Below are 15,122 nucleotides of genomic sequence, written 5' to 3'. Positions count from 1 at the left end.
AGAGAAAAGGAGGAAGACCCCCAAAGAGATGGATCAGCCAGGTGGCATCATTGATGGACTCAAGTGTGGCAGCGGTAGTGAGGTTGGCCCAGGATCACACTGTTTCGTTCTGCTGTGCATGGGGTCGCTATGAGTCGGTTCCGACTCGATGGCACCTGACAACAACAACAATGTCCTCATACCGTGATTTTGATATTTCATAGTAAGATTTTTGCTGTTGTTCTGGTTGTATTTTAAGCAAGAACTGCATAAGTAATACCGTTAAGTACCATCAAGTAAATTCCAAACCACAGCGACCCTGTATAGAGTTTCCAAGGAGCAGCTGGTGAGCTTGATCCACTGACCTTGATCAAATGACTTTGCAGTCTGACGCATTAGCCCACAGTGCCACACCAGACTCCATAAGCAAAACTGTTGTTGTTGTTGAGTACCGTGGAGTCGGTTCCGACTCACAGTCACCCGGCACAGGGTTTCTGAGGCTGTAAATCATTTCAGGAACAGAACACCACATCTTTCTCCCCTGGAACCACTGGTAGTTTCAAACTGCTGACCTTGAGGTTGGCAGCCCGACTCGTAACCACTACACTACCAGAGTTCCTTATAAGCAATACTAGGGGGCTTCAAAAGGTTCATGGAAAAATGAATGAAATTTTCCAGTAAGCTTTTTTAAACTCCACCCCTTTGAGAAAGTATGGTGTGCCGCTATTCTAACAACTACTCTCAGAAGCAACATGAGTTTTATGATAAGCTTTTTATGTTTATGTATTTCAAAACAGCTTTGCCTGTCTGCTGGACCAAAGTACTCTTTGAAATGCTGCTTAGATGTAAGGTAAAAACAGGGTTTTGAATCAGTTCTTCCTGATTCAGTCATGGCCAAGGAAGCAAAACCAATTTTCGTTTAGTTTGCATGAACCAGAACAGAAAAACATTATAGGGAGAATGTCTCGGTGAGAAATGTAATCCCCTTCTTAGAAAATGAGGGCAGCATTCACACTGCATACCCACCAAAGCTTGTGTACTGGATTCTGAACAGTCAGAAACAGCGATGCCCTGCTCAGATCACTGTGTGTTACTCCCCACAATTGGGACAATAATCCAAGCTCATGCTTCAGGTTCCTGAAAGGGCTCACTATTCCTCTTCTAGGTCTGTAATTCAGGGTTCCCAGCCATGTTTTCCCATTCTGATTCTTGTTCCAGATCAATTTTTAAAATGTGGCTTAGTTCTGGTCTCACTTCACCAATTATAGCAGAATTGATCTGAACCAGCTCAAAGCCTTGAGTAATTCATTCATTTACGAAACATTCACTACATATTAGAAATTTTTATAATATTGCATGTTACCAAAGATGAATAAACACAAACTTTTGTTTAGAAGTTTCCATTAATTTAGAAAAAACACAACCAAAAGCTAATTATAATAACGTGGTATGGGTTCACCCTACCTCTTGGGGAGCGAGAGCAAGCATAAATGGAGAACATGTGATAAATGTTTAAAAGCTGTAAATGGTAACTGGTAAATAAAATGTTCTACTCTCCTACTTTGCCACCTAGAGTTTCCTAACCACCCCGAAGGCTAAACTGGGGTTTTTTTTTAATTGTGAATTGAGTAAAAGTTTACAAGGCAGATCATCAGTTTTACCGTCAACAAATCATATATTTTGTTTCATTACACTGATTATAATTCCCTCCATGCACCATCAGTTAACAGTATTTCTCTATATTCATTTTTTTGTTGTTTTGTTTTAAACCCTCAGGCATATATAATAATTTACACGATCAAAGGGCACATTCTGCGAGAGTTTGCTTCCTGGCCGCCAGCCCTCAGTCCCCTCTTTCCATTAATCTAGAGTCCTCAGCTGCTCCCTCTCTCTCTCCATGTCCCCATCTCTGCCTCTGTCTCTGGTGTTGCTGCTTCTCTGAATAAGGTCCTACATTTCGCTCGTGATCTTCTCCCTTGATGGTCCTAGTATTCTCTGTTTCTGGACTGTAAGATTTAACTACTCCCCGGTTTTTGTTGCAAAACTTCTGCCTTAACTATTGTGACAGTCACAATTAGTCAAAATAACAATTAATCACTATAGAATCAGAAGAATCTTATCCCCATCCAAACAACATAAAAACTATTCAGTGGGAACTCCATCTTCCCCACCACACTCTTAAACTAAACTCCTTCTTGAAACCTTGCAAGCCAGTCACTTCATGCCTTTATTGCTCCCTCATTTTAGGTAGTATAGGTCAAGTTCATCAAATTGTAGCAATTGACCCTCATTTCCTTTATCAAATTTTTTTGTTTGTTTTTATCTTCCTCTAGTCCAATGCTGATTTTCAAGCCATCGAGGCTAGGTCAAATGGGTACTATCTGCAAATCTGGGTGTTCTTGTGTAAACTAGGTTTTAAAAACACTTGGACAGCTTGGAGCTCTGTCCAACTGTCCAGGCAGTACATTGCAATGAGAGGTCAGACACCATGCTACTTTGTTACTTCTCCACTCAGCATTTTCTATTTTCTAGAGACAGATTTAGATAGAAAAATACCTCTATCCTACACATTCTGAAATGAATTGTATATGCAATAGCAGGATGCTACTAAAGGGGGTGGAAGGGGGGAATCCAATGATGTGAGAAAAACCTGCACCAGGCAAATTTTAAGAATATACAGTTAATAACATTTGATAATTTTGGAAACCCAGTCTTATATTTTTCATGAAATTATTTCGTAGCAGCTTACCTGTCACGAATGATCATGGTAATCTTCTCTCCAAATGCCTGTTTGAGAACTTTATGTGCTTTGTCCGAGCTCCAACCAGCACAGTTTTCGCCATTAATCTGAAGTATCTGATCCCCAAATCTCAGACCAACCAAAGATGATGGAGAATTAGCCTGGACTAGCTGAACAAATACACCCTAGAAATAAGAAAATAACTTTAGTCACCTACTACTGTTATATGGTTAAAAAATGCTGGAAAATTAGGAACCATTTAAATCAGAAATCTGCTCTAACAGAAAAAAAAAAAAAGTGCATGAATACAATGTATTGTTACCCCTTAAAAAGAGACTATGAGGGATATAATCCTAGGAAACATGAAAAAAAGTAAGGTCTTGCTGCTAATTTCTACCTCATCATGACACATCTGATCAAGCCTCATCTACCCTGGCATCTTAAAAGATGAATAAAAACAAAGTGGTGTGCTGTGGAGCTGGTTCTGACTCACAGTGACCCTGCATAGGGGGTTTCTGAGCCTGTAAATCTTTAATGGAAGCAGAAAGCCTCACCTTTCAAAGTGCTGACTGTGAGATCAGCAGCCCCCGACTTGTAACTACTACACTACCAGAGCTCCTAACAAAGTAGGACAACTATAATACACAAGCTTAGGTATAAGTCAGAATACCAACAGAAGTTGTAAATTGCTGTCAAAAGTCAGTTCCGAACCACAGAGACCCTACATAGGGTCACTATGAAAACTTAAGATTGTTAATACCTTTAGAGCTAATGCATCCCGTAACCTATGTGCCAAATTGGTCATAAATCAAATAAGATCAGGTTAGAATTTGTTTCTCCCTGGTCTTTGATAGCCACTTAATTCAGTTAAAGGATGTTGTTGTTGTTGTTGTTGTTATGTGCAGTGGATTCGGTTCCGACTCATAGTGATCCTGTACAGGGTTTCCGAGGCTGTATATCTTTACGGGAGCAGAAAGCCTCTTTCTCCGGTGGAACAGCTGGTAGTTTCGAACTGCAGACCTTGCGGTTCTCAGCCCGATTTGTAACCACTACGCTACAAGAGCTCCTTGAGTATAGTCATTTTAGTCAAGTATTACGTTACCATCCCAGACTCCAGCTCTACAGTGGACTTGCATCCAAAATATTCAGTTGCTATATCCACTTTTCAGAATACCTGCTACAGTGTAGGGGAAAGAACTGGGTGGCTTCAAATTTTCCATATAGGTACTTTATAAGAAGTTTGAAAATAGAGCAGTATTTGAAAGATTCCATTTATAAAGAGTTTATTATAAACAATTACTAAAAATAAAGTTATAAAGCATTTGTTAAAAAAATTTAAGCTACAGTTTATTAAACAGCCTAAAAAGATGGGTTGTTTAACACCACTCCAGATTTTATAAAGCATTTGCCAAAAAATACAGAAAGCTCCAGCATGATTAACTAAAAACCAAATTCAGTCTTTTTTTTTTTTAATCATATGAACTCTCAATCTCAAAGGTTAAACCAGAAGTCTAAATTGACAAGTACAAAAGAGTGAAACAGCAAAATATAAAAGCATCTATAAGGACTAGACTACTAAATGAGAGCTGATAAAAGTTTCCTCCATGTGTCTGAAGTAGACCAACCCACTGCAAATATAATTACAATGAAACACCAACTCGCCTGTCTAGAGCAAAGATGAGTGAACAAAATTAAGAATTCATGGAAACAATTAACCATGCCAACCTTAACCCGAGACCAGACTAAATCTCTAGATGGTGCCTGTCTGCTACTGCTGACATCTTTGAAAGGGATCACAATAAGGGTCCTGGAAAAGATGGGAGAAAAAATGTGGAACATAAATCATGAAAGAGACCAGGCTTTTGGTCTGCAGAGATCTGATGGAACCCCTAGACTATGAACCTTCAACTGAACTCACTTCGGTGACTCAACGTTCTGCCAAACAACAGGTGAGCCTATAAGGTAAGCAATAGCACTAGGGAGGTATGCACTCCTTTAGAACAAGTAGCCACACAAGATCAAAAGGACAGCATTTGTCCAGGGATAAAGCTCAGAAGGCAGGAATGGATGGAAAAGGAGGATGAATAAAAAGTAAAAGGTGGCCATGGGAAGACAGCTGCTACATCGTGGAAACTACTCAATATTACAAAACAGAGTATGTGTGATTTATTGAATAGAAAATCAGTTTGCTCTATAAACTCCAATCAAATCACAATAAAAAGTTAAAAGAAAAAAGAGAAGGCAGCCTATCAAAGGTATCTTTCAGGATACAGGAAAAAGCAGGAACCGATGCAGCACTGAAGAGGAGGAGAAAGTGCAGGTTCCCGGCCAAACCCACAGTGGATCTGCAGTAAGTCATAAAAATGGACTGAGGTCAGGGCTTTCTGCCAGAACAACCTCATCCATTTATCCCAATGGGCACACTCATTCTCACTTTCTAGGCGTGTCACAATGAGGAAAAGCACACTGAGCTTCCATGGCTTATACAAAAAAGGAATCCAATAAGGTAATGGCAAAAACTATGCTGTTGTTAATAAGTGCCATCAAGTTGGTTTCGATTCATAGGAAACCTGTATAAGGTTTCCAAAGAACAGCTGGTGGGTTTGAACCACTGACCTTGTGGTTGGCAGTTCAGTGCTTATCGTTCAGTGCTACACCAATCTCCAGAACCATGAATATGGTTCAGGACTCACTTAACCATGCTAAGTAGTGATTACTATTCCTACAGATTAATAACCCTTCATTTCAACAACATGGTAAGGTTGAGAGATAGGTAAAGTATTAGCTCCCCTAACTAAAAAGTCACTTCTGCTTAGCAAACGGCCTATTCAAATTTGAAGGACAGGATTAACTGACCTATAAATGTACTTCAAGTCAAACAAAAAATTAATTTAAAACCACACATTTACTAATCAGTTTGTCTCACGTATGCTGCCCTATGTCCAAATTCCTTTATACAAACTATGTGATAATGTAGTAATTCCTACAGACGAATAAACTTGATTTGAGAAAAAGTACTCAGAAAAAAATTTTCATTCGAGGTTAACAGAACTGTAAGTTCCAACTCTGCCTAGTCAAAATATAGTACTCTAAAAATGGATAAATTAACCAGATTTTTACTTGCAATTATAAATGTACCATTATAATTAATTTCAAACAATTTTTCACATTATTTCAACATTAATTACTTGCTAACAGATAAGCTATCTAGAGAAATTTAAATAGATTTATTAAAAAGTACTTACATTATCTACTGATTTAAGCCTGAGGCCAATTTTTCCATCTTGATCCTTACACAAAGTAACTTCACGAATCCCTTGCTTAATTTCTGCTCTTCGAATTCCAACATCATTACCAGTTACAGGTGCCACCATCTGGTTCATACTGGAAGGTCTTGCTACCACCTGCTAGTAAAATATACAGTGTATCAAAATTTAGAAAACTTCTCCATCAAAAAGGTCTAAAATGATAATTAATTTTAAATTGCCATAGCTTTCTAAAAGGGAATCAAATAATTTCCTGGGTTTTACAAAAATGAACCTGGCATTAAATACTAATTAGTAATTTACTAGTCCTGTATTTATCACCATCCACAGAGTCAGTCAGTGGCTTTCTTTCTGTTGCCTTGTGAATGAATTTCCTGGCATTTGTTTTATGTGTTGTTTGGCTTGTCTTCAACTCAAATGAATTATTCTTAAAAGCTCTGTAGGTCATAAGATAGTTTTGAAACTCATAACATTTGCTGGAGGGTTCTTTTATGTGGGATCTTTGGCCAGAGACATCCAATCTGTATAAAAGGGGCAACATTGTGTTAGTATAAGGGACTGGGCACACATAAGAACAGTCAAATGTTTCTGTTCCCTTTTAATAAACATTACGTGCCGTCAAGTTGGTTTCCCACTCATAACAACCCTGTATAGGGAGGTTCCATAGAGCACCTAGTGGGTATGAACCACCAACTTTACAGTCAGCAATCCAGTGCTTATCCTACAGCACCACACCAGAACCCCTTAATAAACTTTGTTATTGTTATGCGCCATCAAGTTGGTTCTGACCCATCGCAACCCAGGACAGGATTTCCAAGGAGTGACAGGTAACTGAATCACTGACCATGAGGTTCACACCAACCTTTGCACTCTTGCACTTATCCTACATCACCACACCAGGACTCCACACCTGAACTAATAAACAGTAATACTATTCAAAATAAATTATTAGAAAACAGTAATACTACTGTAATAATCTTTGGACAAAATACAGACACCCGACATTAGGGTTGTAATAGGACAAAAGTGGACAGAACGAATACAAGAAACAGTCAGACAAAATCATTAAGGCTTGGTGGTGGTGGTGGTGGTGGTTATGTGCTGTGGAGTCGTAACTGACTCATAGCGACTCTGTACAGAGTTTTCGAGGCTCTAAACCTTTACGGGAGCAGAAAGCCTCATCTTTCTTCCGTAGAACAGCTGGTAGTTAGCACCTGATTAAATGCAGCTGACAAAAATAGTCCAAGGCATCTAAACGCCTAATAACTAGGAAAGAGATAACAGCACAAAAGGAAATAAGCATGCTATTATTTCAGATGTGATTTCAGACCTAGAAGAAAGTCTAAGTTCATCACAGCAAAAATACTGGTATCATTTCAATGTAATCACACTGTACATACCCCCTCCTGCCCTGGTGCTCCTGAAACCAAGGCCATGTCTGCATATATTTCATCTTCTCTTAGACTCAGACCCATGTACTGAGAAAGCTCGGGATACAGTTTAGGATAGAGATCTAATAAAAAAATAAATAAATAAATAAATAAAAGCACTGTCAGGATCCTTAAAATGAAAACTACTATTGTTATGGACTTCTACTTGGGTTGAAAGTATTACACTTTAATCTACAAAATCTAAGATGCATTGAAAGCAGCTACTGGGAAGAATGCCTTTTGATCCTTGAAATTAGAAATGGAAAGGTACAGAAATTTTTTCTTGTGAAAAGTTGAAAAATACAGAAATTTGAACTGAAACAACCTCAGATTTCTACATACTCAAGGAAGAAACAAAACCAAAGCCACTGCTGTCAAGTCCAAGGCTGTAATCTAGGCAGACTGCCATATCTTTCCTCTGTGGAGCAGCTGGTGGGTTCATACTGTCCAGTTAGCAGCTGAGCACTTAACCTCTGCACCATGACGATGCCTTAAATGCTCACTTTTTCCAAGTTATGTGGCCTTTTCTCTTTCTTTAAATAAACCCACTTAGTACTTTTTTTTTCAATAAAGATTGGCCAAAATGTTTACTGTCAAGCCAAGTATAACTCATATAGTAAATATAGCTATGGATCGACTCTTTGGGACTGATAAAACTGGAAAAAAAAAAAAAAAAGTAAACCTCATAAATTTATCCAATTTAAAAGTGATCCTGTATAGGGCTTCTGGGAGTCCTGGTGTGGAGCTGTAGGATAAGCACTGGACTGAAAGGTTGGTTTGAACCACAAGGTTGGTGGTTCAAACTCACCAGCCATTCCTCAGAAATCCTATGTAGGGTCACTGGGAGTCAGAACTGACTCACGTAACTGTACTTAACAACAGCAACCTAGTGTTTCTGAGTGGAGGGTTTCAATCGCTAGGCTTGCGGTCATAAGTCCAGTGTTTATCGTACAGCGCCACAGCAGCACTTATAAATTTACCTGTTATTGTTAGGTGCCATCTAGTTGGTACAAACTCCTAACGAACCTATGCACAACATAACGAAACACTGCCTGGTCCTGGGCCAAACTTACAATCGTTGCTACGCTTGAGCCCATTGATGCTGCCACTTTGCCAGTAATCCACCTAGCTGGGGGTCTTCCTCTTTTCCTCTGACCCTCCACCTTACCAAATATGGTATCCTTCTTCAGCGACTGCTCCCTCCTGACAATATGTCCAAAGTATGAAAGACGAAGTTTGGCCATCCTGGCCTCCAAGAACACTCTGGCTGCATGTCCTCCAACACAGACCTGTTGGCTCTTTTGGCAGCCCATGGTACTTTCAATAGTCTCCTCCTACACTATAAAAGCATCAATTCTTCTACAGTCTTCCTTATTCACTGTCCAGCTTTCACAATACATATGAGGTTATTGAAAATACCATGGCTTGGGTCAGGCGCACCTTAGTCCTCAAGTTGACATCTTTGCTCTTCAACACTTTAAAAAGGTCCTGTGCAGCAGATTTGCCTAATGCAATTCGTTGTTTGATTTCTTGACTGCTGCTTCCATAAGTGTTGATGGGTTGATCCAAGAAAAATGAAGTCTTTGACAACTTCAATCTTTACTCCAATGATAAGAATATTGTGTACTGGTCCAGTGGTGAGGATTTTTGTTTTCTTTACATTGAGATACAATCCATACCAAAGGCTGTGGTCTTTGATCTTCATCAGCAATTATGTTAAGTCCTCCTCACTTTCAGCAAGCAAGGTTGTATCATCTGTATATTGCAGATTGTTCAATAAGTCTTCCTCCAAACCTGATGCCACGTTTTGTTTCTGTTTTTTCATATAACTCAGCTTCTCAGATTATGTGCTCAGCATACAGGATGAATAAGTACAGTGAAAAAATACTACCCTGTCACACACCTTTCTTAATTTTAAACCATTCAGTGTTCCCTTGTTCTGTTCAAACAACTGCCTCTTGGTCCAGGTACAGAGTCCTCATGAGCACAATTAAGTGATCCAGAATACTCATACTTCACAATGTTGTCCATACCTTGTCATGATCCACACAACCAAAAGCCTTTGTGTAGTCAATAAAGCACAAGTAAACATCTTTCTGGTATTCTCTGCTTTTAGCCAAGATCCATCTGACGTCAGAAATGATATCCCTTGTTCCATGTCCTCTTCTAAATAATTATATAGTTATAAGATAATTGACTTGACAGGTAACATTTTGGTCAATTTTTCTTGAAAATTAATTGTAATCAAGTAGGTTTATTCAAATAAAGAAAATTTACTTAGTGTTATATTATTTTGAGACTTAATAAAACCTAGCTTTCAAATTTCCAAAGTTTTTACATGAATTATCTGGAAAACTAATTCCCCCCCCAAAAAAAACAATGTTACAGACAGGAACAAGATTTGTAGGAGGGCAGCTGTTTGTCTATCTTAAATAATATTAACTTTTTAATAGGGATTCTATCTTGGATCCTTCCAAACCTTGAACGAGAAAGACATTTTTTAAATGTAGACTCCAAAATTTGGGAAGCTTCCAAAAAAGCTAAGTTGGAAATTTCAGAAACTTCTTCCACAACAATAGAGAAAGGAGAGGAAGTTCCAACAGCAGTGGAACGGCATCTGGATTGACATGGAAGGTTACTCAGAGGTTAATCAGTCACAGGTTGGGGACCAATGAATCAGGCTCAAATCAACTTTCATTAAATCATAAAACACATCTTCATATTTACAGCTCACTTTCTAAATTGGATAAAATGGTTATTTTGAAACATTTGCTTCCTAAGTTACTTCTAAAGATAGGCTGCATGTCAAAAAAAAAAAAATCTTGAGAGACCTTAATTTCAGAAAACATGGCTTAACAAATATTTCTGTTCAAGGAAAATGAACCTAAAGTATAAACCTACTTCCATCTTGAGAGATGGGAGCAGAGGCTTCTGACAAGATTGCTTGATGAGCAGGGTTTGCAGAAAAGGCAGCTTGTGCCTGAAAAACAAAAGAAGAAAACACTAATAACAACACTATAAATATTTACTTTAAATTATTACATGATTTATAAGACAAATTCAGTACGTAAGAGAAAACACTAAAGCACTAAAGTTTCATTCAATTAAGTTTCAATTTCATACACTTATTTTGTTTGTTATGTGCCGTGGAGTCGGTTCCGACTCATAGCGACCCTCTACAGGGTTTCCGAGGCTATAAATAAATCTCTACGGGAACAGAAAGCCTCATCTTTCTCCTGAGGAACAGCTGGTAATTTTGAAGTGCTGACCTTGCGGTTCACAGCCTGATTCGTAACCACTACGCTACCAGAATAATACATTTTTCACACCAGAGTAATACATCTTTCAAAGGACATCTGCAAATCAGAAAAAAAGATTTCCGATTCTAAATACTTGAAATTATAATAAAAAATGATTTAGCACCATTCATTTATGATCAAGTATTTCATAGTACTGCCATTTATTATTTAATAAATGTGTATTACAAACATGCATTCTAAAATGAATGATCACACATACATTTTACATTTTACTAATTCAAGTACAAATATTGACCACATTCATATAAGAAGTTACGTAACAGAACTCTTAAAAAATTAAACACCAGTTGTTTCTATTAAATTCTGACTCAGATCTTACATAGGGTTTCTAAGGAGTGATGGTGAGCTGGAACCGCCAACTTTGTGGTTAGCTGTCCAGTGTTTATCCTGAAGCACCACATCAAGACTCCAAAATAAGTTGCTAATATTTACTATCTCAGGATGCATCACTGAAATTATCTGTGTCATGATATTAGCAGGATACTGAGCAATATGGCATATGGTATTTTTTTACAAATGACGTGTCTACATAAATAATACACCCATATGTTTAAGTGAGAAAATCGGCGTAGCACATCTACATTATTGGGTATAGCACTGTGGGTTAACGGTCTGGTTGGCAATGTTGTTTTGAACCATAAAGTCGGCGGTTCAAGCTCACCAGCCACTCCTCAAAAACCCTATGCAGGGTCCACTATGAGTCAGAATAGACTCAATGGCACTTAACAACATGTATAGGTTACTATTACTGTTTTTTTCTCACCCCAATAAGGTCAACATTTTGCCTAAAACATTTGTATCCTTGAGGCTGTTTCAAGATGTCTCACAAACTTGTAATAATTTTTTTTTTCTGCTCATTAGTCAACTATGAGAAAGTAAATCTCACTTTTACAATAAACTGAGATCAAGGCCTCAAGTAAAATGATCTTTATCATAAGAAGTTTTGAAAAACATCATATTATAAAGATTTTAGGAATAAAAAATACAATGGTGCTAGGTTTGTCTTGTCAGATTTAAAATAAACAAACTGAAAACAGATGTTTATTATACAAAAATTATCACCAATTAAAAAGATTAATAACAATTCCACAAGAGCAATCTTCTTAGCAGTAGCATCTGTCTTCAAAGAGAATACAAAATGAAGAACTATAAAAGTTCTCTATGTAAAGGGGATTAGAAATAGCCAGCCACCTCGTTGATAGTCATCTGTTGTTAACTGACATCAAGTTGGTTCTGACTCATAGCAACCCTGTTGAGGATTTGCATGAATCAATAAAGTAACTGTTCCTTAAAGTCCAAAAGGATATCATGAGTGCTTTCATAGAATTACTCTACTAAAAGCAGTATGAACTTTACTATTTCTGGAATTTTTTCTTTCAATTCAAAGATTAAGCATTGAATTATTTTTTAAATTGGTCATATCTAAAAATCCAAGAAAAAAATTAAATGTACCAATTTAACACAGAATTCCCATCCAAATCCACTGTCATTGAGTCTATTCTGACTCCTAGTGATTCCTTAAAGAGTTTAAACTAAACCTTTTTGGAAGCAGACAGCCTCATCTTTCTCTGGTAGATTTAAACCACTGACTTGTGGTTATTAGCCCAATGATTAACCCTCAGTGCCACCAGGGCTCCTAACACTGAACTCTGAAGGTTTAAATGGTTGCAAAGTATTTCATCAATTTAAATATGCTATGTATGTAAGTGCGGTAAGACCTGGGGACTCCTGAGCCCATGGACAAGCAAATAGCCACAAAGTGCTAAAGCTGAGAGTGAAGCATCCACCTGATAGGAAGTGAGGGGAGATGCACAAGAACACGCAAACTTGCAGATAGTACCCATCTGACCTAGTTTTGATGGCTGGATAATCAAAACCCGACTAGAGGAAGAAAAAAACCCCACAATTTTTGATAAAGGAAATGAGGATGAATTGCTACAATTTGATGAAACTGACCTATACTTATGGAGGTTGTTGTTGTTGTTAGGTGCCATCGAGTCAGTACTGACCCATAGCGACCTTATGCACAGGAGAATGAAACACTGCCCGATCCTGGGCCAACCTCACTGCTGTTGCCACACTTGAGTCCATCGATGCTGCCACTTGGCCAATCCATTGCTTTGGGGGTCTTCCTCTTTTTCTCTGACCCTCCACCTTACCAAGCATGATATCCTTCTCCAGTGACTGTTCCCCCCTGACAATATGTCCGAAGTATGAGAGATGAGAACCATGTGGTTGTCAGATTTAAAATGACCAATATCAGTCCATTTCAGCTCACTAATGCCTAAGATATCGATGTTTATGCGTTCCATTTCATTTTTGACAACTTCCAATTTTTCCAGATTCATACTTCGTACATTCTATGTTCCGATTTTTAATGGATGTTTATAGTTGTGTGTCTTCATTTTGAGTTGTGCCCCATCAGCAAATGAAGGTCTCGCAGGCTTTTCTCCCACAGACTTTACTCCATTCGCATCATCATGGTCAACTCTACTTTGAGGAGGCAGCTCTTCCCCAATCACACTTTGAGTGCCTTCCAACCTGAGGGGCTCATTTTCCGGTACTGTATCTGACAGTATTTCTCTGCTATTCATAAGGTTTTCAGTGATTAAATATTCAGAAGTAGTTTGTCACTCTTTCTTCCTAGTCTGTGTTCGTCTGGAAGCTCATCTGAAACCTTGACCCTGCTGGTATTTAAAATACCAGTGGCATAACTTTCAGAATCACAGCAACTTACAAGCCACCACAGTACAACAAACTGACAGATGAGTGGTGGATACTCATGGAGGTAGTAGCTCAAAATACCAACAAAGAGGGATGGAGTCTTCACAACAAGTATCAATGCTATCCTCTCTGTATACAGGGTAGATAGGGACAGGTAACTTAGACATCGGCTACCTAAAATGAGGGGGAGATAAAAACACAAAGTGACTGGCCTACAAGATTTCAAGAGGGAGTTTAGTTTAAGAGTGTGTGGGGGAAATAGAGTCCTCACGAAATAGTTTTCATCTTGTCTGGATGGGTCTAGTGAAAAGAGATGGGGATAAGATTCTTACAATTCAATAGTGAGCAATTGTTATCATGACTAACTGTCACTGTCACAATTGTAAAGGTAGAAGTTTTGTATCAAAAACGGGGGAGTAGTTAATATTACAGTCCAGAAGCAGACAACCCTAAGACCATCAAGGGAGAAAAGCATGAGTGGAATGTGGACTCTATCCAGAGAAGCAGCGATACCAGAGATGGAGGCAGAGATGGGGACATGTAGAGACGGAGCAGCTGAGGACTCAAGACTCATGGAAACAGAAGGACTTTGTGCTGGTGGCCAGGAGACAAGCTTGCAGAATGTGCCCTTTGGTTGTTTAAATTATTATATATTCCCGAGTGTTTTTGTGTACATCCCTCTCCACCCCTCAAAAACAAACAAAAACAGAGGGCATGGATGCAAATACTGTTGAATGATGATTCACAAAGGAGTGTAGTCATCACAATGAAACAATGGTGTAAAGCCGATGTTCTCCCGTGTAAACTATTGTGACTCAGGTCACAATATAATAATAATTTTTAAAAATCAACAACAAAAAAAATATGTTGTATGTAATTTTGGTCATAAAATCAAGCTAGTTTTAAAGAGTTTAAGTCAAGTTTTAAAGAAATGAAGTCCCATACTCTTTAGCTCACAATGAAATGAAACAGAATTACTAACTTTTCTGTAACTTTCATAGTTTGCAATTAATAATATTGAACAAAAATTTACTAACTATAGCAATTAATGAATACATTTGCTATTTAGGTTTTTGCTTCACTTCACATATGAGATCGCATCAAAAGATTTGTGGAAAATAAAATTGAAAGGTAATGGAATTTTTCTATGAAGTTTTTGAATCCCTCTCATATATAACTACAATGCATGACACAATATATTTTTTTTAAAGATTTTTTTTTTTTTTTTTAAATGATGCACTTAAACATACCTGAATTACTTTGTCAACTTTCAGGTCTTCAAGAGATGGGTACAAAGACATTTTTGCAGAATTTTTCTAAGGGAAAGAAAAAAATTATGATTCAAAATATCATGGAAATTTAAGTATAATTAGCAATAAATTCATGAATATTACAACAAATGTTTACACAATAAAAATGTTTAAATCACACTTCTTGTTGTTATTAAGTGCCATCGAGTCAGTTACAACTCGTAGCAATACTGTATAGGGTTTTCAAGGAACGGCTGGTGAGTGTGAACCGCCAATTCAAACCAATCTTACAGTCCAGCACATTAACATGCAGCACCACACCAGAACTCCACAAATGAAAAAATAGGAATATATTAGACATATTCCTCCAAGGAGTCCTGGTGAGGTGCTGTAGAATAGCAAGCACTGGAGTG

At 37.9% G+C, this 15,122-nt stretch overlaps 1 protein-coding gene across 4 annotated transcripts in view; it reads right to left on the bottom strand.

Annotated features, from left to right (window-relative positions):
* The window catches only part of SDCBP (syndecan binding protein (syntenin)), a 20,026-nt gene extending 5,254 nt beyond the window's left edge, over nt 1-14,772 (bottom strand). Inside the window, exons 1-5 of one of the 4 annotated variants that reach the window (XM_006876956.1) lie at nt 14,710-14,772; nt 10,317-10,395; nt 7,386-7,498; nt 5,965-6,126; nt 2,729-2,904 (exon numbers count right to left, since the gene is read on the bottom strand). In XM_006876956.1, coding sequence (XP_006877018.1) covers nt 2,729-2,904; nt 5,965-6,126; nt 7,386-7,498; nt 10,317-10,395; nt 14,710-14,760 — 581 coding nt within the window. In that variant the 5' untranslated portion in view covers nt 14,761-14,772. The remainder of the gene's footprint in view (nt 1-2,728; nt 2,905-5,964; nt 6,127-7,385; nt 7,499-10,316; nt 10,396-14,709) is intronic. The other 3 variants (XM_006876957.1, XM_006876958.1, XM_006876959.1) reach the window with 3 other exon arrangements.
* Between the last annotated feature and the right edge of the window lie 350 nt (nt 14,773-15,122).

The sequence above is a fragment of the Chrysochloris asiatica genome, unplaced genomic scaffold, assembly GCF_000296735.1.
Source record: "Chrysochloris asiatica unplaced genomic scaffold, ChrAsi1.0 scaffold00437, whole genome shotgun sequence".
Taxonomy (NCBI): domain Eukaryota; kingdom Metazoa; phylum Chordata; class Mammalia; order Afrosoricida; family Chrysochloridae; genus Chrysochloris; species Chrysochloris asiatica.
This window is presented reverse-complemented; position numbering and strand designations above follow the sequence as displayed.